This window comes from Bombyx mori, chromosome 9 (genome assembly GCF_030269925.1).
Source record: "Bombyx mori chromosome 9, ASM3026992v2".
NCBI classification, from domain to species: domain Eukaryota; kingdom Metazoa; phylum Arthropoda; class Insecta; order Lepidoptera; family Bombycidae; genus Bombyx; species Bombyx mori.
In genome coordinates, this window is record NC_085115.1 from 15,140,634 (window position 1) to 15,164,195 (window position 23,562).

The 23,562-nt window shown below is 37.4% G+C and overlaps 3 protein-coding genes across 4 annotated transcripts in view; 2 read left to right on the top strand and 1 right to left on the bottom strand.

Annotated features, from left to right (window-relative positions):
* The window catches only part of NimB (nimrod B), a 660,573-nt gene that overhangs the window by 425,689 nt on the left and 211,322 nt on the right, over positions 1-23,562 (top strand). The window lies entirely within an intron of this gene.
* Positions 1-23,562, top strand: part of LOC134199405 (angiotensin-converting enzyme) — a 189,938-nt gene that overhangs the window by 25,807 nt on the left and 140,569 nt on the right. Inside the window, exons 8-9 of the mRNA XM_062670238.1 lie at positions 9,806-10,049; positions 13,369-13,467. Coding sequence (XP_062526222.1) covers positions 9,806-10,049; positions 13,369-13,467 — 343 coding nt within the window. The remainder of the gene's footprint in view (positions 1-9,805; positions 10,050-13,368; positions 13,468-23,562) is intronic.
* CPG11 (cuticular protein glycine-rich 11) lies at positions 18,858-20,488 on the bottom strand. 2 transcript variants are annotated; one of them, NM_001173320.1, is given in 3 exon segments: positions 18,899-19,304; positions 19,307-20,059; positions 20,422-20,469. In NM_001173320.1, coding segments are annotated over 3 exon segments (813 nt in total). In that variant the 5' UTR covers positions 20,434-20,469; the 3' UTR covers positions 18,899-19,256.

Genomic DNA, 23,562 nt, shown 5'->3' on the forward strand with positions numbered 1-23,562 from the left:
CCGAACCAGGGGGCGTCCCTCATTATGTTTTCCGCTGTGATCTTCTAGTAGGTGCTATTCCGATCCGGTGGTAGATTTTGCGAAGCACTGCCCTTGCTAGGGATAGTGTTAGCAAATTCTCTCAGGTTGAGCCCGTGAGCTCACCTGCTCGTCAGGGCGTAGCTGGAATAGCCCCTTAGGCTACCAGCGAATAGATAGGTGAAAAAAATACTCTAATACGTGTATATTAGAGATTATATTCGACCCTGCTCTTTGCTGCCACGATGCGTTCCAGTTTGAAAGGCGGGGCAGCCGTTGTTCTAAAAAACTGAGATTAAGACCTCATGTCTCAAGGTGGGTGGCGGCATTTACTTTGTAGATGGCTCCGGTAACAACAAACACCAAGAAGGCTTGAGGTCGTTCACCCGATCCAACATTAATAAATAAAACAGAAAGCCAGTGTTAGTGTCGCAATGTCAGTGGAACAGCTAAGTCAGTTAATGCTAGGGTCAGCAGACTAAAGCACATAAGTCAAAAAACTCTACTTTACAGGAATTAAAAAAAACTATTTAGAATCTTATACATTAACAAACTTAATAATGTTTATTTGAATTATATAAGTCTATAACACTAACTTATTATTAAAATTAAATATTTTAAAGTAAATGTGATTATTTAATAATTAGATGACTTAAGTTATAAGGAACACAATAATAGTATGAGTTAAGTGAAAAAGATCAACAATTAAGATATATATTATAATAATATAAGTCATAAATATAAATAACAACTCAATGTTTAATTAAAATTCTTCTTCTTCATCGAGTTCTAAAATATCTGGATCAGTATTTCGTAAAGTTTCCAAAGTGGGAAGACTTATGTAAAATTCATGGAAAATATCTGGTATTAAAGGGAGCAGCGAAATTAAATCATTTTTTTTCTCGATGGATATGGGTAATGGCTGTATAGATATTATATCATCAGTTTGAGAACCCCCTATGGATGATCTCCTTTTCATAGCAATTGTTTTTATAAAATTGTCACTTTCATCTAACGGTTTCATTAAACATCCTCGGCAGACAGGTTCACCTTTACCATGCACAGTAAAAAAGTATTTTTATGTCTTCATTCTAAGCTTTTGCTTTTCAGGTTCAATAGTTCGTATTCTTTGTTTAGATTTATCTTAAATTTCCATTGAAGACGCCAAGTATGCAGATCTTTTTGCATATGACCCCATTTGCCAATATTCTGTAAATATGGCACGCCTATCAGTTAATGGTATACGTTCTTTACATTTCATTCTGCAAACAGGTAACTCTTTCAAATTCAAAATCATTTATTTCAACTTAGATGTCAGTATAACACACTTGTTGAATGTCAAAATATAAATAACAATGTTAACTCTACCACCGGTTCCAAAAAAAGCCACAGTCCTGAGAAGAACCGGCGAAACAAACTCAGCGGGCTTTTTTTTTTTGTTTTTTCTCAAATATTTTTTTTTTTATTCATAGTGCGATCTGATGTACATTTTCCTTTTAAAGTTTTGTATGCCTGTCCTAAGTTACGTTTTATTCTTTTTTCTCTTTTTATAGTACGTATACTCTTTTTTGGAGACACATTAGGATTCATTGAAATTTCATCACAAGTACTTGAACTTGATGTGATTGGAAGTCTCGGTAATTCATAACATGGATATCGTACAGAATCATCACTAGAGAAGTCAAGTACAGAATAGTATGTTAAGCTACTGACTTGACCTGATGATGTCGACGGTATAGGATCGTCTACTACTAGGTTCTCTGTGTTCAAAATCGACTGTTGATTTACATTTTCTAAAAAAGGACAAGACAATTAATTATCTATTTATAATGATATAATATTGATATAATTACGTAATTTGCAAATCATAATTTTGAAGATATGTGAAAATATACCTTCATTGCTTACCAGATGAGTGGATAACGCCATTTCAACTAATTTCTTGCCTCTTTGAATATTCATCTTAAATAATTAAAATAATTAAGCACTCACACAAAACTAACCAACGAACTGTGCACAATCGACAACATTAGTAAATTAAAACCACTTACCGAAGTATTGTTTATGTTATAAATATTTTTAAGTTACCACTTTCTCTAAAGAAATGTTACATTTTGATGTTCTTTATAACATAAGTCAGACTTCTTACGTTAATAACTTTGTACTTATGGTGTTCCTTAGAACATAAGTCCAGTTATGTTTTTTAGTTCGTTTGACTATATTAGGATTTGATAAGGTTGATACAGAACGCCGCTTGAATACGCCATGAAATACTTGAGTTTGATTTATGTGCTTTAGTCAGATTGTGTGTTGAGCAAAATGTAAACCGATGATGTAATAAAAAATAAATTGAAAATTTTGACTTATGTGCTTTAGTCTGCCGACCCTAATTTATGATCCCCGCAAATCTCGTTTGATGAAGGCCATGCTATGTTACTCGGAAAACACTGTAGAGCTTATTCCTGAGGCTGATGGTACTTGCCCAAAAATATCTCTGGAAACGCACTGTGGATGAAGAGGACCACACAGTGGTTCTACGTAGTATGGGTGAACTGTGCTCTCCGGGCGGGAGGTGCAATAGTAAAAAGGACCATCTTGAACAATTACTCAGAGTATTCCTCAATGAGTATACTTCCTATATTTATAATGATTATCTCCTCTTAGCCTTATGGTGTAGAAGATATTAAAGCTAACAGTCATAAGTTAAGCTTTCGGAATTACTTTACATATTATAATTTGGTATGTTTGGTATTTTGTGCTTAAATGGGAACGATTTTGTATGTCTTGGCATAAGCCCGAAAAGAATGCTTCTAGCATTAGATCCATGTTTTTTTTTATTCTTACCTAAGTAGCCTTGAGAGGCTATCTCAGCGTAACACTAACATGTAGGCGACCTCTCGGGACTCAAACCAGGAGGCGTTGCTAAAACTGACCTTAGTAAGCCACTCTTACTAAGGTCAGTTTGCTTCGCAGAATTTACCACTGTATCGGAAATGCGACCCACTGAGAAGATCCGGCGAGAAACTCAGTGGGCTATCCATGTTAGTACCCGCCTATAATTATAGCCAGAGGTATGTGACGGCGCCACTGTTTATCTGGAATCGCTGTGGTCCACGGACGCGCGTGACTACTTCCGACTCAGGGCGGCAAAAAAAAAGCGAACTTACCATTTTTTATCGAACATATAAACGCTAAGCAAAACACGACTACGTGACTTGTGAAATTCATTTTCAAAGAGATATGCAATGTTTTGTTTTAATCTAATACAGACAGATGCATTGTCGTGACCAATAATAGCCGTCGACTAAACTGGGTTTGTGTAACGCACGTTAATTGAATTAACATTAGGCTGTGGCAGTTTAAAAGATAAGCTATCGTATTTCATAGCTTCACTTTTCAGTTGTTCTTGTCAGTCGTGTCACTTTTGACAGAGTGGTCGTGATCGTCATGTAGTGTTGCAGGGGGCAGACCTGACGCGTCTCATGATGTCGTTCTAGGCCATTCTACTGCACTAATTTAAGAGACCTTCCACTGTAGTTTTAATTTGGTCGGTCCACCGCATTCCTGGCCTCCCGCGCGATCATGTACTTATTTCTACTTTTCAACTATGCATATTTTAAGACAGAAAGAAAAAAAAATTATGTCGTCGTGGCCTAAGGAATAAAAATCCCGGTATTCACATTCGACTTCTGCGATGAAGAAATAAGAACATGTATACAAACTTAAAGCCACATTTTTTGATTTCATGAAATAATCATCCGTTCAAATTCCCGATCCCCTAACGGTGCTTTTAGATACCTCAAGCACCGGTCATCGTCATTGCTGAACCCGTCGCTTGCGACAAAGGGCTAGACGAGTAAATTAACCCACAGACACAACCCACTGAGTTTCTCGCTGGGTCTACGCAGTCGGTCGCGTTTCCGATCCGGTGGTAGATACTGCGAAGCACTGCTCTTGCTATACATGCACGCGCTAAGATACGCCCGTATAGGTACCTCTTGTGCTTACTGGTGGTAGGACGTCTTGTGACTTCGCACGGGTAGGTACCATCACCCTGCCTATTTCTGCCGTGAAGCAGTAATGCGTTTCAGTTTGAAGGATGGGTTAGCCGTTGTAACTATACTAAGACCTTAGAACTCATATCTCAAGATGGGTGGCGGCATTTGCGTTGTAGATGTCTATGGGCTCCCGTAACCACTTAACACCAGGTGGGGTTGTGAGCTCGTACACCCATCTAAGCAATAAATAAATAAAAATAATTGAAAAAAAAATACAAAAATTAATGCTCAATTCATACCAATATTATTTTAAATTGCTATTAAATGTTACCTATAATCAAACTGTGCAATAGTCGGTAATCAGATGCTCCGCACTTTATACGCGTTAATAGCGAGTCGATTTATCGACGGTTCCGCTGAAAGGGTTAAGCGATCCGCCAGTGCCATCGACGTAGAAACAAACAAGCCGGTTTGTTTAAATTATTTATGTATGTCATTATTTAAATTCTACACGTAAGAAACCTCCCAGGTCTGTTTATGTAAGCGTAAAAATGAATAAATATTAAATAACATAATCATAAAAGTAATTATTGTTAATAAATGTAAGTGGTTTAAAAATATGCTTAAAATTACATTATGAGAACATTCGAAAGTGGACCGATCTGGGTAATGTTAATATATTTTAGGAGGTTTTATATTAATAAATATATTTTAAAAAAATACCTTTTGTTGGAAACAGCGTCGGAAGGAAATTTTAAAAGAATGTAGCTAATTGCTTTTTATTTAAACGATGAAATAGAATTCTAAACATTTTGCTATCCCCCTACCTTGCATATTTATCGTCGACTTCACAAAACATTACATGCTGCTCTGTTATTGGAAAATATCCATCAGGAATATACTAAACAAAACACTTTTACTGCTTTGCGTTAGTGACAGACACAGTGGGGATTACCCCGTGGGGTTAGGTCGCGGAATTCGTGGCCACATATTAAGGATCACACTCGACGTGTCAGCCGTCTTTTCCACGCTTCCTTACTAATATTATGAAAGGTTGTAGGATGTTTCCCGAGCGTTATGATATGTCTTCCCTACCTATTCGCCGGTATCATAAGAGGCTATTTCAACTACGCCCGGACGGGTAGATGAGCTCACGAGCTCAACCTGAGAGAATTTGCTAACACTAGCCTTAGCAAGAGCAGTGCTTCGGAATCGCGACCCACTGAGAAGATCTGGTGAGAAACTCAGTGGCTTGTATCTATGGGTTAGTTCGCTCATTGAACTCTTCTTCGACGAGGACGGTGACCGGTGATTGAGTGTCCTAAAAGCACCGAGTGTGAATCCGGGGGACCCGACAAGACATGTTTCTGGCGACGGCGGCTTTGCGTTGCCCCGTCGCGATCAGATAAGTAATTAGCGGCGGCCACGACAAGAGGGTTATTGTGCCGCGCTGATTTTTCAAAGTAGCTTTCTGAATGACAAGTCGTTCTACAAACGAGGCTTATGGAGAGTACTAAACAGTAGACTGCGATTTGGTTCCGCCATCAGGTGGTCCATACGATCGACTGCCTACAAGAGCAATAAAAAAGGCTCAATTGCAAGAAAGCCTTGGTTTGAGAACGTGTACTCTTAATTTGTTCTTTATAGAACACACACTTATGTAAATTTAAATGCAACTCCTATCCTATTTATAGTGAGTCATTCATCCTTATTTGTATACTATATAATATGTACATTGCTTATATAATATATTGTATACTATGATTATCTGTAACAGAACGCGTGCTCAGATTTATGTAATGCATGTAATCAATGCTGGCGCATGCTTGTGAAATATGGAACGCGGTGCGTGTTGAGAAATGCCTTTTTCTATGTGACGACTCTTTAATGTTTATTCAAGAAATTGTGATGCGACTCTTCTATGTTATAGTTTGCTATGCCTAGAGCTAGAGACAAAGGTCTTTCACCAAGCTGGTGATATCGCTCGGTAGACCGACAGTCCGAATGTTGTTATTCGGAACTTGTATACATATATATATATATATATATATATTTTTAAATATAATAAATATTTTACTAACAATCACGCCACGTTAACTGGTCCCGTGATAAGTTCGTAAAGAACTTGTGTTACAGGTACCAGATATCGGAAATAAATGTAAGATTTTTATTATACACATACATATATAGGTATTTAATATACATCCATAACCCTGGAAAAGACATTTATATTTATCATACAAATATCTTCCCTTGGCGGTATTCGAACCCGCGACCCCCTAGTGTAGTGACCATGTCACTTACCACTACACCAGACGGACGTTGAAATGAAATTGATCAATCAGTGAATATATGAAAGCTTATCTTGAAAATGTCGTAAGCGAGATTCAGGCATCCATCAAATATCTTGTTTTGCATGACAGCTGCATTACGTGTTTATTCACTGTGGGATGTCGTGCAATCCCAGCTATGGCATTCTATTTCGTTTCTATGGAAGAGAACCAAACAAATTGTTTTTCAAACATCAAAATGGGTTTCTTTGAAAGTAAATCGACGCACGAGATTCGGCAAACAAACCGGTGTCGTCATAAGCCTATCTATGGAAAGTCATCGAATAGGACTATGGTTGTACACAAGCGTTACTAATTTCACTTTTTTTACTTTATCGATCGCCTAATGCAAGATGTACCATGAATTTTACGACATTTGCTAGCGATTGTAATACAAGTCTTTCTTGCATAATACTATACTATATTTTACGATAATCGCACCGTTGAGATTATCTTGTTGTATGACACTGCCTTTAGTTACTGACATCAAAAAATAGGTCGATCCGTCTGCTTTCCTTTATTTCTACTATCACACTGGTTTTTACTGGTGGTAGGACCTCTTGGGAGTCCGCACGGGTAGATGTCACCACCCTGCCTATTTCTGCCGTGAAGCAGTAATGCGTTTCAGTTTGAAGGGTGGGGCAGCCGTTGTAACTATACTTGAGACCTAAGAACTTATATCTCAAGGTGGGTGGCGCAATTATTTTGTAGATGTCCGTGGGCTCCAGTAACTACTTAACACTAGGTGGGCTGTGAGCTCGTCCACCCATCTAAGCAATAAAAAAACATCCTTCGTTCGTAGTAAAATATATTTTCATTTTACGAACATGAAGAAATGAGCTTGTTCTGTCTAAAAGCAGTTATTAACTTAAATAAAAACGTAAAAAAATAATCGCAAATAATCTTCGCACACTAGCTTATTGGACGAATAGTAAAAAATTCACGCAAATTAATTCTGAAGATTTATGTCGGTCAATTTATGTAACGCACGCGCGCATCTTAACGACCGGTGACTGGTTACACCGATGTGCATATAATGGAAGAGCCGTTGGACAGAGAAACTCCACAGACACAGCCCACTGAGTTTCTTGCCGGATTTTTTGAGTGATTCGCGTTTCCGATCCTGTGGTACATTCTGCGAAGCACTGCTCTTGCTAGGGCTAGTGGTAGCCACGTCGCCAGGCTAGAGCTCCGTGAGCTAGCCTACGCGATCGGTTACGCTGGTATGACCCCCTAACTGACCTTACCTGATTACCTAGGAAAAAACGGTGCACGTGAATGAAGTAAAACTTCTTTTTTATGTGTACTATTGTGGTTTTCTTCATTGTTCATCTTTAAATCAGATTGCTCTTGTAATAGGGGATGCTATGTATAAGATATGCGACATCTTCAACATTTATGTTATATATATATTTTAAATTATAGATAGAAAAATAAATATATTTATTTGTTAAATACTTCATTAAAATATTGGACGCTACTCGATGCTAACGCTCGTGCTGGCCTGTAACAGTATACTACACGCATGCACTCGAGTGCCACGCACTCACTCTCGCTCTGTCTCTTTATGGATGAAAAATGAAAAAAACCACAATACTACACATCGAAAAAGAAGTTTCACTTCATTCACGTGCACCAAGTTGCACGCACGCCGTCTTTATAATTTGGCTGTTACTGGGATATGCAAACTTGTTTGTCACTTCTAGTACATATTTAATTCGGCTGGATTCGTTTAGGTTGTATTTTTTTGTTAGAAGCGATTGATACACACACGTAACGAGGTCAAGTCCAAAGCCTACGCTGTGCTTTTTATAGTTTAGAAAGTTTTTAATATTTTTAGACTTAAAAATATCCTTTTTTTCTTGCATTAATTTACATACGCAGTCGCTTGCTATCGCGTTAGCTGTTTATAATTTGAGCACATTATAATTAGATAAGATTCAAGTGTCAAACGAATATGTAACTTCTACAATTGTTTTTTTTGTTAATGAAACAGATTAGGTATATTTGGCATCATTACACTTGATTTCAGACAGTGAACTTTAAGATTTAACGAAATAACTTTTTTTTGTTATTGCTTACATGGGTGGACGAGCTCACAGTCCACCTGGTATTAAGTGGTTACTGGAGCCCATAGACATCTACAACGTAAACGCGCCACAAACCTTGAGATATAAGTTCTAAGGTCTCAGTATAGTTACAACGGCCACCCAACCCTTCAAACCGAAACGCATTACTGCTCCACGGCAGAAATAGGCGGGGTGGTGGTACCTATCCGTGCGGACTCACAAGAAGTCCTACCACCAGTAATTACGCAAATTACAATTTTGCGGCTTTGATTTTTATTACACGATGTTATTGATTCACAGTGAAAGTCAATCGTGAACATTTGTTAAGTACGTATTTCATCAGAAAAAATGATATCCGCCAGCGGGATTCAAACACCGGTGCATCGCTAGATACGAATGCACCGGACGTCTTATTCTTTAGGCCACGATGACTTCTAATTAACTAACAGCCGTTCCACGCTTCTAATGTAAAGTTGAGATCATAATTGGCTCAAAAGATATAATGGCTATATACCACTCGATCCAAAACACATGGTTACCTCATCGGCCAGAATGTCAATGAACTCCAGTTCTGTCGAAGCTAGTATTTACGGGACTAAAAAAGTCAGCGCTCATTTTCATTCAAAGCACGTACAACTCATAGCTCTCTTGATTACACTACGGGCGCCTCACTAAACTAATACTAAAGTTGGTGACGACAAAAGAATTGCAACTGTAGTGTTTTCATTCGTGAGTGTACTATTAATGTTGTTTGTTTGAGGAATTAGGGCATAATAATTGACGCGTTTGTGCGTCTGGTACTCAATGACTTTACTTGTTCCTTTAGAAGAATTTAGAAGCTATCACTGTCCAATCTATTTCTGCAAATTTTTTTTGTACCTTAGTTGCGTGGACGATCTCACAACCTGGTGTTAGGTGGTTACTGGAGCCCATAGACATCTACAACGTAAATGCGTCACCCACCTTGAGATATAAGTTCTAAGGTCTCAGTATAGTTAGTGACAACGGCTGCCCCACCCTTCAAAACGAAACGCATTACTGCTTTACGGCAGAAATAGGCAGGGTGGTGGCCTGCGGGGACTCACAAGAGGTCCTACCACCAGTTCATGTGTTTGATGTTTGAGATAACCATTACACAATATAGAACCTTCGATCTCATGTCTTAAAGAATATGAGGGCATTTACTATATCTATGAACCTTAGTAACCCTTAAATATCGAGTTCTTCTGTGTAAGTTGTCGTTCTCCCGTGTAAAATCATTAATTCAAGAGGAACAACCAAATCTTCTGCTTTTTTTTAATCTTCTTTGTAGATGGACGAATCATAATGCTGGTACAAATACTCCACTAATATTGTTGCTATAAATAACCATATTTTAATTTGTCAAAAGGTTTCCACGAAGCTATTGGTGAGACAATAGCACTGTCAGTTGGATCCCCTCGTCACCTGCAAACCCTAGGCCTGGTTCAACGTTCGGTAGACGACACAGCCCACAACACGAACTTCCTGTTCACCCAAGCTATGGACAAGTTAGCGTTTCTTCCGTTCGCGCTGGTGATGGACAGGTGGCGTTGGGACGTGTTCACAGGAGACGTCCGCAAGGAGCAGTACAATTGCCATTGGTGGAGATTAAGGTTTGTGGCCTTCTATGTCCTTCTTTTTTTATTGCCCTTGTAGGCAGACCAGCACACGGCTCACCTGATGGTGAGTGGTTACCGTCGCCCATGGACTTCAGCAATGCCAGGGGCAGAGCCAAGCCGCTGCCTACCGCTTGCTTGAGCTTTTTACTGCTGTAGATCGAAGCAGCCCACTGAGTTTCTCGCCGGATCTTCTCAGTGGGTCGCGTTTCCGATCCGGTGGTAGATTCTGCGAAGCACTGCTCTTGCTACGGCTAGTGTTAGCAACGTCCTCAGGTTAGAGACCCGTGAGCTCACCTACATGCTCGGTGACGCTGGCATAGCCCTCTAAAGCTATCAGCTCAGGTAGGAAAAAAAACTGTAGATCGATAAAAGAGTTTTCGTGAATCCGGTGTTAAGTGATTAGAGGGACTTTATCAGAAAGCTGATTTTATTCCACAAATTATTAAATTTGTAGAATAAAATCATGTGCCATTTTACTAGTGGTAGAATGTGTTTTAATAGACACGGATATGTATCACTATCCGATCTACTTTATTAAGGATTTTTTGTTTTATCTGTATCTTTTGTTGCTATTGAAAGATAATTTGACAATTGACCTCGAAGTTCTAGTGTATAAATTACTTAATTTGGATTATTTTACTACTTTTCGTAGGTAGCTAGGCTGCTAATCGCGCTTCTCGTTAACAAAGAGTTATCCACGTACTTAATACATTCGTATGACACCCACAAAAAAAAAATTGAAAAAAATTGGTATTTCCCGGATTGAGGTTGCACGATCTATGCGGTGGCTCTTCCATTTTACAACTATCACATTACGACCAACCTAAATTCATATAATTACAGTGGAACTGACTTAATGAACATATTCACCGAACACGTAATCTATTGACAGACGAAAAGGTATTCGTATGTAACTATTCACTGAAGCGTCTTATTATGTCATTTATTACCAATTATACATTTTTTATGTTCGCCGCCATGTTTTTTAGGTTTGCCAATATTGGTTGGTAGGTAGGTAATGTAGGTTATATAAGTTTTTTTTGGAGGAAAAACTGTTTTATCAACTTTATAGATTGACTGAACTCTCTGTCGTTGAGAAAAAAGATGACTTCAGTTTTATTTAATTCAAGAATACTGTGTAATAACATAATTTGTGAAAAAATAAAGGTTTTAAATGTTGTCTCCTTAATATTGTACAGAAAACGTCTTTTATTTAACGTTAAGTCTTTTATGTAACCACTTTTAGAATATTCCATATCATTAAATACATATTATATACATATTTCAATCATATAGTTTACCGTTACATTTAAGTAGTTTCCTGAATAAAGGTACCTACATATTTAGTTACAAATCTTATCACTTTGAAAAAATGCCCTATATAGTTCATTAGAGTCAATGAACTAAAAGTACATTGTCCTATTAGTAAGCCACAATTTAATTTTAGATAAAAAAAATACACGGCGCGCAACATTTGTGTTTAGATAGTGATGGCTTTGCGGTCATTACACGGCCTTGACTCGCGAGTAACGGGTTCGAATCTCGAATGAAAGGGACAGTGGTTGCAATTTACAAGCGGTAGCGAGTTTACATTTATTTATATTTTTCCTTTGTTGATAACAGTCAATGAAAGCTGTTGACGCATTTTTGACTGTTGGTTATAAGTGAGTGCTATGCTATCCTAGCAGTTCCCAAGGTGGATAATGTCGATTAATGAAGACAGAAACTAAGAATATCAAAAGAATCACTTTAAAAAAAGATGTGTGGTGTCGTGGGACACCGGATAGGAACGAAGTTCCTTATTATAAAAATATTAATTTTAAGTTCTATTCGAGGTATAAAGAAAATAAAACTGTAGGTTTCGCAACAACCCACGGTCATTCGGTAACGTGCGAACTTATTGTGGTACACTTCATTCACGGTTGTTTGCATAAGAGTTAATGTATTGCGCAAACGAACGCTCTGAGATCGTGGTCAATGAATGATAAAAAAAATATGTTGTTTTTTGTACGTTATTACAAAGTTAAGTCGTACACTGTGTGCATTACTAATAAAAATCTTACGTTACGGACGTTTTTTCCCGGTTAGGGTACCCCTCCGCATCGTCTCATAAGGAACTTTGTTCCAGAAAAAAAAAAAAGATTATCATGAGCTGCTTAATGCGAATAGGCGAGTATAGAGACAGTCTACAATATGATATTCACTGGACAACGATAACTGGGGGACAAACAAAGTTTGAGAGCCTTTAAGTTATTGTTTCGAATTTTATTGTTCGAAAAACAATAAGAAAATACGTATCAAGAAAACCATATTAGTTTACATCTAAGCCCAATCTGTTTATTCTGTATCACTCGACTTGATTACACATCAAAAATACGATTATGGCGAATGCGAATAATTCGGTTTCATTGACAAATCGCTACATTACATGCACTTTGACTCTAAAGGCCTGTTTAAACGAGATACACCGAGAATGCGATGTTATGTAAGTCGTATGCATATGAGCGTGTTTATATACAACTAGAGGTCCCCCAGTAGTCGAAATTCGACTTTAATTAATTGAAATTATAAGTTTGAACATTATTAAGGTTCTATTGTCAAATACTTCTAATCACAAAAGTCGCCAAGGCTACACTATATACAAGTAATATTAATTTATTCTCAATTTGACCACAAAATTTATACAATAATAAAATTTTGACAATAAACAAAAGAATATGCATGTGCGAGTCAAATACATGGTAGTGTGTGTAGTGTTTTCTCATTGATTTAATGTATTTATTATGCATATAAATACAATATTAACATTCTGCACTCCTTCGCTATATTCTCTATAAGTGTAGGAAATTTCATACTCCTCCATCCGCGCAATTGTCCTAACAAGGGGTACCTACAAAGTTTTTGCTTCACGTATTAATATATAATGCTGTTAGCAAATTCACCTAACTTGATTATGGGACCGATATTTTTTTTAACCCAATCTTAAAATTATTCAATGAGTATTAATAAAAAACTTTATATAAAACTATGTGTCGTTGCGGCACTGATCCGGTGGTAGATTCTGCGAAACACGGCACTTTCTAGGGTTCGTGTTAGCAAAATCGTCAGGTTTGAGCCCCGTGAGCTCACCTACTAATTAAGATTACGCTGATATGGTCTCTCTAGACCATCAGCTTAGGTAGGAAAAAAAAAGCGGCGTTACCGTTGTGTTTTTTATAAGCTCCATTAACCACTTAAGACGAGGTAGACAGTGAGCTCATTAACCAAAGTAATATAAAAAAAAACCTGTTAGTTATGATATTCGTTTCCACAGGGAGCAGTACCAAGGTGTGAAGCCTCCCGTGCTGCGTTCCGAGCTGGACTTCGACCCTGGATCCAAGTACCACATACCGGCCAACATACCCTACATAAGGTCAGTTTAGATTGTAGATTATAAGTAACCCACTAACTATACTCGATTCCAATTACGAATAATCTATACATATAAATAAAATTGGAGTGTCTGTTTGTAATATTGAAATAACTGCTTTGTACTACATGCATTGGAATATATTATATATGGTACATATACCAAAATATTTTTTTTACAATCTTTGTCTGTCTGTCTCTCTGTTTGTTCTGGCTAATCTCTGGAACGGCTGGACCGATTTTGACCAGACTTTCACTGATAGGTAGCTGATGATATAAGGAGTAACTTAGGCTACTTTTTTAGACTAGCTTCGCCCCGCGGCGTCACCCGCGGTTATTGTCGTACTCAGCTATCAATAATAAAATTTAATGTTTCCGAAGCGAAGCGAGGGCGGGTCGCTAGTTTGAAATAATAATCATTATTGTTCATGGTTGTAAATCATCATTAAAAAAATACACAATCAATCTAAATCATTATAAAATTAATTCACACACACACACAATAACATAATAATAGCATCTGTCAAATGGGGACTACGTAATTGGAACAGAGCAGGGGTGGGCAAATATTTTGATAGTCGGGCCACATTGCAGATGAAAATTTGACCTCGGGCCAAACAGTTTTTTTTCTAATTTTATATTGTGCGACTATTATACACACTGTAATTGTTCAATTATCATTATTGTATTTTCGAATAGGATGCGCTGAAAATAGCGATTGTCCGGGAGAAAATTTTGGCTCCCAAGGGTCAAGGGTCTTGATAATATGTATCAGTATTGCTTAATGTTTTATCTAAAAAAAAATATGCACCAATTTATGTTAGACAAAAACTAATAATATATACAATGCTTCACGGGCCAGACAAAATTCTACCGCCATTTACCCAGGCCTGGAATAGAGTATAAAGACCAGCTCCGACTTCGCAAGACTCAATCAGGACATTGTACTGAACATAGCAGTTACTGTGTGCATTACAATAAATAATTGAATTTGTATTATGAGTAACGCCTAGCAAATTTTATGCCATTGAATTCCATGTTAAAAAAGCGACGAACTTCTCAGTTGTATATGCAGTCGTGTCTTTTACGTGACTTCTACGACATAAACGGGAAAAGATTGGGTTGTGCTGTTCTAATTTCACTAGTTTTATAAATCCATTCGAAATTAATTAGAAGTTATAATTATTAAATAGAAATTCTATAAATAGTACGACTCATTTTCTTAATTTCGGTGCGAATTAGTTATATTTTTTTTTTAATAAATAAATTTTTAATAACAATCACGCCACGTTAACTGGTCCCGTGCTAAGTTCGTAAAGAACTTGTGTTACAGGTACCAGATAACGGAAATAAATGTAAGATTTTTATTATACACGTACATATATTTAATATTTAATATACATCCATAACAATGGAAAAGACATTTATATTTATCATACAAATATCTTCCCTTGGCGGGATTCGAACCCGCGATCCTCTTGTGTAGTGACCGTGTCACTTACCACTACACCAGACGGCCGTTGAATTAGTTGTCGAGCTTCAGATTAAAACGAAGCCTTGATATTTACATAATGATGTCTATACAGAAAAGAAAATAGTAAAAAAACTGTCAACTATTAGAACACTCTTCTAGTTACGTGTATGTTTTTATTTCATTAGCGAGTAGATGAATTTTTTTACAGAAATTACGGAAGAACTGCGGTTAAGTGTTGCTTTATTTAATTAAATGTAAGAACGAACAGCTGGGAAGTGAAACGGAAGTGAATGGGAAGTGAAGCTGCCACGACCGGGACTTATGGCAGGATTTGGGGGAGGTCTATGCGAAAGCCAAACAATCTTTGCCGATGTCAAATGCTTAGAAAAATTACATTAACAAAATTATGCATAGATACGTGGACGAGCTCGCAGCCTACCTGGTGTTCAGTGGTTATTGGAGCCCATAGACAGCTACAACGTAAATACCACCACCCACCTTGAGATACGAGTTCTAAGGTCTCAGTATAGTTACAAGGGCTGCCTCACCCTTCAAATCGAAACGCATTATTGCTTCACGGCAGAAATAAGCGGGGTAGTGGTACCTACCCGTGCGGACTCACAAGAGGTCCTATCACCAGTAAAAAAACAGCATTAGTAGTATGTACCTAAATAATAATTTATGTTGTTAATAAAGGTTTCTTTATCTAAGAATAAAAATCAATCCGCGTAAATAATATTCATTGATCACTGATTGATAATCTAAGAAAATATTTAAAATGAATGTCGTAATGTATACTTAAATTATAATTTTAATTTCACCTTTCTACAATAACCTAAAAAAAAAAAGTGTGTGTGTCCGCTCCGACGCACGACTGGAGTTTACTGGATATAAAAAATTAAACGAAACAATACGAGAAATAGTTCTATATTACGACAACACGATACACTACAGATTATTAACAAATTAACGAGACACAAAACAAACGACTAACAAATATATGAAAATACAATAATGAGAGAAACGCGCGATCAGTACGAGGCTTTGTGGCGGACTGCCGGCGCAGCAGCCCGGCGTCACCTGCAATAACGCGGCCGCGCGTTGGCTCCTGATTGGCGCGCGCACGCATCACGCAATCAGGAGCCAATCAGGCGCATAACGCATTTCGTGTGACATGCTAGTACGATTTTGATTGGCGCGCGCACGCATCACGCAATCAGGAGCCAATCAGGCGCATAACGCATTTCGTGTGACATGCTAGTACGATTTTGGTCCCCATAATTTTCATACCCCGGGCCTATATATGTAAATCGATTCTAAAGGAGTAAACTCCAAAAACATGCATTTACGTAATCTGCATGTCGTATACTTTATTATTAAATACTTTATTTACCTCTGTTAGCGTAATTCCGAGGACGAATTGCCATAGTCTTGTCATCCGATCCATACTCTCGTAATACATAATATGAAGCGTGTAAAATAACTCTGACATAACTAATTAACTCAGCGCCAGCGAGAGATCTTAGAAAATAGGCCTAAATAATAAAAGATACATTGTATGAATATAATGAAACTAGTATATACCGCAATTAGTTTAACTTCGAGTCGTTACAAATGAACGCATTACCGTTTTGCGTAATAATTGTGTAATGCGCAAGTGCTGCGCTAAATTTACTGTCGTTTCTTCTACTATTGCTATTGATGCATTGCTCAATTTTTTTTCTCTTTTGTCCTTCATCCAAAATCAATTAATATTTTATGTTTTCTGAGCATCGATAGATAAGCTCATGACACAGCTAACGTTAAATGGTGACCCGAGTCGAAAGGGGCTAATACTACAGCCATCGTAAAATTAGATGCAAAGTCCCACAAATTTTTCAATGATGTTTATTTTTTAAGCCCATTTGCGGTAAAAATGGGCAGATTGCATGAATTCGGCGTGCTCAAATGATTCATGCCACACTAATCTGGTGATTGCGTAAATCGATATCTAATCAGAATATATTCTATGTTAGAAATCTGATGTTTAAAACATGTTCGTTTTGCAACGAAAATTGCAGAGAAATTACAAATGCAAGTCGTAAATGGGCACGATAAACGATTAGTTTTGTATAACGTAATCATAGCCCCAAAAACATGCTTCGAAAACAAGCAATACTGGCTCCATTTCACATGTGCTTATGTAGTCGGTTGTAGGCGCTCTTGAATGCAAGCGACTGTCTCCGCTGAAACGTGCCCTGTGGGGGGACACCCAAGTTTAAGTGCCGTTGTTAAACATAGTTTGGAAACATCGGGCGGACATTTTAGATTAGGAATCTTTAATCCCTTCATAAATAAATAAAGAAGTTTAATTCCGGATTGTAGGACCAAATGCCGTTGTTAAATATAATTTGGAAACATCGGGCGGACATTGTAGATTAGGCATTTTTAACCCTTCATAAATAAATAAAAAAGTTTAATTCCGGATTGTGGGACCAAATGCCGTTGTTAACATAGTTTGTAAACATCGGGCGGACATTTTAGATTAGGAATTTTTAATCCTTTCGTAAATAAATAAAAAAGTTTAATTCCGGATTGTAGGATCGGATATGATCTTTAATTTTACTGAGCTTATTTTTCGGCACTTTATTCTAAACATCATCTATTTTATACGCACATCGTCGATATAAAGTGAAGCCAAAAATCATGTGACTAGTGACGAAATTCATCACTTTTGGGGCGAGAGCATTATTTATAATTTATATGAAAATAATTCGTGCCACATTAATTAATAAATTTGTTCACTGAATGTTTGAATGTATAAATCGTATTATTATTAAGAAAGTTTCATAGCAGGATACATTGGTGAAGTAATATCTCTATATTTTATTTCTTTTTTCTAAATCAATGCTTCGTGTTGTCAACTTTAGTTAGAGTATTGTATTATTTGAACGGATTGGAATATTTTTATTACCAAGCGATAGTTCCTCACCCAACTAAATCAAAATGAAAATTGACACTGGTATATTTGGGTGAATGAATGCGTCAAGGTCAATATTCATAACGTAAGTATATGTTGCACTACTAAGTCACCTGTGTGCTTAGTGCGAGTTTTTTAACGTTCTCGATAGCGTAAAAGTTAACTCAAATTTGTATAGAGTTAAAAAACTCGCACTAAGCGCACTGTTCTGGCTCAAAACAGTTTTAAACTGTGACACGGGAACACAGTTTTTGGCTCACGCATTACAATTTGTATAAAGTCAAAATAACAATGAGCGAATGTAACAATGGACGTCCTTATCACTTAGCGTGTCTGTTCCCGTAAACTTTATACGGAAATAAACTATTCAATGTCGACACTAGAATCAAACTTTCTCTTTTTCTTCAAACGCGAACGAAATTTAAAAATGGAAATTTAATCATACGTTTTAGAAGAAATCAAAAGCGGACAACAAAAATATTGATATTACGTAAAAGTTCGACTAATAAGAATATCTTTACTAATTCCAAAAAAGGTAGGAGGACTAGAATAATGTTTTTTTTCTTCTTTTTTTTCAGTATAAAAATATTTTATAATATATTCTTTACAAATGTTTTCCAATCAGCCAAGAATTGTAAAATACATCGAACTGTAAGATGTCTATTAGATATTTACTTATGAAGACCCTACCACTGCCTTTGAATTGGATAGGTTTGTCCGGAGCAGGTTTTTGTTATTCATTGAAATTTCGACCTCATATCTCAGGACATTGCCTTAGAGCCTCAGTCACCACTTATCTGAAAAAACTATCTAAAAATAAACTTATTTCTACGCTTAGAACATACAAATGACATTGATAATTAATTACTCCAATAAAGTATTTCACTACAACTTTTACTACGTCGTATTACAACTAAAAGCGTTCTTAATGGAATTGTTTAGTGAATTAAATAAAAATTAATTAAAAAAAAACCACAATATTTAATACTTTCGTTTTTCAACTAATCACATCACCGCACACGTTTGCAGACATAAAAACAAATCTAAACACAAGATAACACATTAAAACTAGAGATTAATAAAGAGATCAGTTCTTTAATGATGATGGTGGTCTTCAATGTGATGATGATGGTCGTCGTTGTGTTGTTCGAAGCCGTGATGGTCGTCGTTGTGTTGTTTGAAGCCGTGATGGTCGTCATGGCTTCCGATGTGCTGGTGCTCCTCCTCGTGGTGGAAAACCGGCACTCCGATCTTCACGGGATATGGCACGTGCTTCTCAACATGGACTGCCACGTGCTTTTCAATGTGCACAGGAACGGGACGGTCGACTGGAATTTTGACGGGGATGGGCACTTTCCTTTCAACGGGATACGGTATTACTTTTTCTACAGGGTATGGTGCGGGTACCGGTACTTTCACGGGGTACGGTACGGGCTTTTCCACGTGTACGGGCACTGGGCGGTCGACGGGCACTTTAACTGGGTACGGGACGGGCTTCTCTACGGGATAGGGTACAGGTTTCTCTATATGCACCGGCACTGGTTTATCAACATGAACTGGGATGGGGTTGTCGACTGGTACCTTCACAGGGTAGTGGATGATCTTCTCTACCGGGTACGGCACGTGAACCTTCACTGGAACCTTAACTGGGAAGGGTACTTTTTTTTCTACTGGGTACGGGTGCGGTACAGGAACTTTGACGGGTACCGGCACGGCCTTTTCAACTGGAACTGGCACGTGTTCGTATACTCTAACAGGCACCGGATTGTCGACGTGCACTTTGACCGGTACGGGTACGTGTTTCGTGACCGGGTACGGCTTGGGAATGTACTCTGGCACTTTGATGTATTCTTTGACCGGGAAGTGAACAGTTTTTATCACCGGGTACGGGTGTGGAACCGGTACTTTAACGGGGTAGGGCACGTTTTTCTCCACCGGTACTGGTATGTGTTTTTCTACGGGGTACGGCACAGGAACCTTTTTGACAACAGTGATGGTTTTCACGTGTTCTTCGTGGCCTCCTCCGTGCTCGTCGTAGCTTCCATAGTACTCGGACAGTCCTCGCTTGTCTTGTTTCTTAGGTTCTAGTTGTTCTTCAGCCTTCGCTGCCTTTTCCTCTGCTGCAGCCAGGCCTATAACCACAGCCAGGAGTAAGGACGATCTCTGTTAACGAATTATAAAATTTTAATCAGAATGACATCGAATTAAAACTATTTCTTGATTGTAATAAAAAAAACAATCAAAAGCGGTAATATATAAAGATTTATTGATTAAATATTACAAATATGTAAGAGAGCTCAATCGCGGAAGTATTACACAGCTCGTGGCGCACTCTAACACAAATTACTTCGAAACATTAACGCTTCCGCGACAGTATTCTGGTCCGTATGTTACCACCAGCTGGACGGTTATGCAAATCGGGAAATTACGTAACTTTTTCGAAAAAGAAAAAAAAACACAAAATAGAAAGAGATAGAATTATTTCACAGGACCGCGTCACTGGGTCGTATTTTTTATTTATTTACCATTAATCTCATGTTCGCCTTGCTTTCGTCGTTTAGCGAATGTTAAGCCGGAGTGAGTTGCCGTATGTGTGTTCCACTTGTTTTATACTAAGTTTTATATGCGTGTGATGCAAACGCTTTCGCTGTCTCATTGCCGGCGCGTGTGCGTTTTAAACTATTATTATTTTCTCATCAATCGATGGGATTCCATATCGGGATGTGACTTTATCAACTAGTTCACCAGTTGATACGGTCGTGCGCCCTTACCGGGGTGTGATGCAGGCCTCGGACAAAACTACCCCGGCAGAAGGGTGGTACTAGAAAAATACTGTCTACGCTATGTCAATTTTCGAGATATTTCGTTGAGAAACTTTGTCTATTGAAACCAGTCGACATAGATTATATATTAATATATCAAAATAGTCCTAGGTTTGGGGTCCGAATAAATACGCTTATTTTGAAGTAGCCATAATAGACCCATGTAAGCCATAATTTTCTGTTGGGGTGGAATTTTATAACTACTATACAAGTCAGATACCCTAAATATAGCTTCGCATATGAGGACATTGAAAGAAGAAATAAGAGAGGTATTCATCTTTCTTCTAACAAGTATATTAAAGATTTTTTCTTCATACGATTGCACTGTATTTTGTAATTGTTGTATTCTTGCAAATACCGAATATGGTTTATTGCCTTTAATTATACCCTGTTGGGCGTAGGCACATTTTCACTGTCAGTTATTTATCTATGTTAATTGTAACGTATACATGTTAATGGTTCTAAATTTTCATTGTTTTTATAGTAAGAGCGAAGAGCATAAATTATGTCAAAATGATCATGCTCATTGTTGTCTTATCGATGAACATTTCGGGTACTTTTTAAGCTTTTTGACAATTGCTATAAACGGCATATAATTTGCTATAAAACTGACTTGGTTCTTTCTGTAAGTGTTGTAACAGGGTGAGCAAGAGATTCATCAGGGAAGCTTTGAGTTCCATACCAGAGAACAATGTGCTTAGTGCGAGTTTTTTAACTTTTCGATCGCGTCGAAGTCAACTTAAATTTGTATGGAGTCGTATGTTTAGCTGTTGACGTCGGAGAAGCTAAAATTAATGAAATTATGCTAAATTAGAATGTAATTGTTATGAACGTCCAGCGTACTATTATATGAACTAGAGGTCCCGCAGTAGTCGAAATTCGACTATAATTAATTGGAATTGTAAGTTTGTATACTATGATGATTGTATTTATACTTCCATAATCACAAATTTCGCCAAGACTACACTATAAAAAATATTAACAAAGACAAACAATATTTAATCTCAATTTGACAACAGACGTCAAGAACAAAAGTTTGACAATAAATAGTATGCATGCGTGTGTGCGTTAAATACATGGTATGTAGGGTGTGTAATGTTTTCTTTATTGATTTAATGTATTTTTATGCATTATTTTAAATAAATATTAGCATTGTGCACTTCTTCTCTATATTCTCTATAAGTGTGGAAAATTTCATACTCCTCCGTCCGCGCAATTTTTGTAAAAAGGGATACAAAGTTTTTGCTTCACGTATTAATAATAATATGAACGATTACGCTATCCTTTAATGAATTATATGTTTTTCTAAATCTTTGACAAACTCGAGAAGGAGCCTAAAATTGTATACGAATTTCAACGATGAGGTGTCATTTGATTCGTCTTAGTCGTTGGAATGACATGATTCAATGTATTGTCTGTAAAAAAAAATAGAATGAACGAATAATAATTAATCGTTACAGAATACAGAATACCTAAGTATAATAATTTGTATTAAAGAATTGCTGTGGAATGGACTACTAGAATGTTATTATTACATACGTAACGTAATGTGGTAAGGAAACAGTTAAACCTTATTACAATGCCTCTATTTTCACACAGATCGGTTTAAATCTCAAACCGACAGCGCAGATTACGTTATATTAGATTTATGAACGTGAATTATATTACGTGATTCGTTGCAGCCTGTAATTTTTTCGGAAATAACGACAAAGGGATAATGCTCCACTTCTTTTTTTAATGAACGAATTTCTTTATCAGAATCTTGGCAGAGTTCAGCAGTTTCTGGAATCTTCTGGGTTTTTTTTTAATTTTTTTATTTTTTATTGCTTAGGTGTTTGGACGAGCTCACAGCCCACCTGATGTTAAGTGGTTACTGGAGCCCATAGACATCTACAACGTAAATGCGCCACACACCTTGAGATATAGTTCTAAGGTCTAGTATAGTCACAACGGCTGCCCCACTCTTCAAACCAAAACGCATTACTGCTTCACGGCAGAAATAGGCGGGGCGGTGGTACCTACCCGTGCGGACTCACAAGAGGTCCTACCACCAGTAAAAAAGTGGTGGTAAGTGGGTTTCGTTCTAGGGCGTTTTCGGCGACCCTTCTTCTCTTTTTGAAATTCTAGAGTCATCAAATCTATCCCTACGGTAGTTCTGGAGCGCACATATCTTCCCTCAAACTCGATTTCCTACGAGGGCAATAAAAAACTATAAACTTTGAAGCATTGTGAGACTACACAATATAAAGTGGGAACAAGCTATTATAACATGATTACTATTTATATACATAAATCTACTTTCGTTGTTATCCTAGATAGGGTTGACAAAACTTATCTTAGTAAAGGTGAAATTTGCGCTGGTAAATCCAAAGTAATTTTATGAAAGGATCTAGCAAATTCCGTAGAGTCACATTGGAAAATGAGTTAATGTTAGTTCTAGTTAACCGGTATTGCTTGGCCTATACAAAGCTATTTTAAACCCAGTGGCGTAGCTACCTAGGGGCTAGGTGGGCAGTGCCCCGGGGCCCTCAAGCTCAGGGGGCCCTCGAATATTTACCAGAAATCTCGATCGAAATGAACTTTTGGAGATTTCTCCCATTTTCAAAATAAAGATGACAAGTTGCAAACCCACTTTAATCATGACAACTCAGTTGAGAGAAATTCAAAAGTTATTCCTAAGGAATTCCCCTAAATTCTTTCTGTAGGCTGGCAGTGTTCTCAATTTGACGGATAGTGATAACATGTGCGTTTTATTATTCATCGACTCGACATCGACATACATACTATAATGCGAAAAGACTTTATCCCCAACCTATTATGTTGTTACTGTTTAATATTTTTATT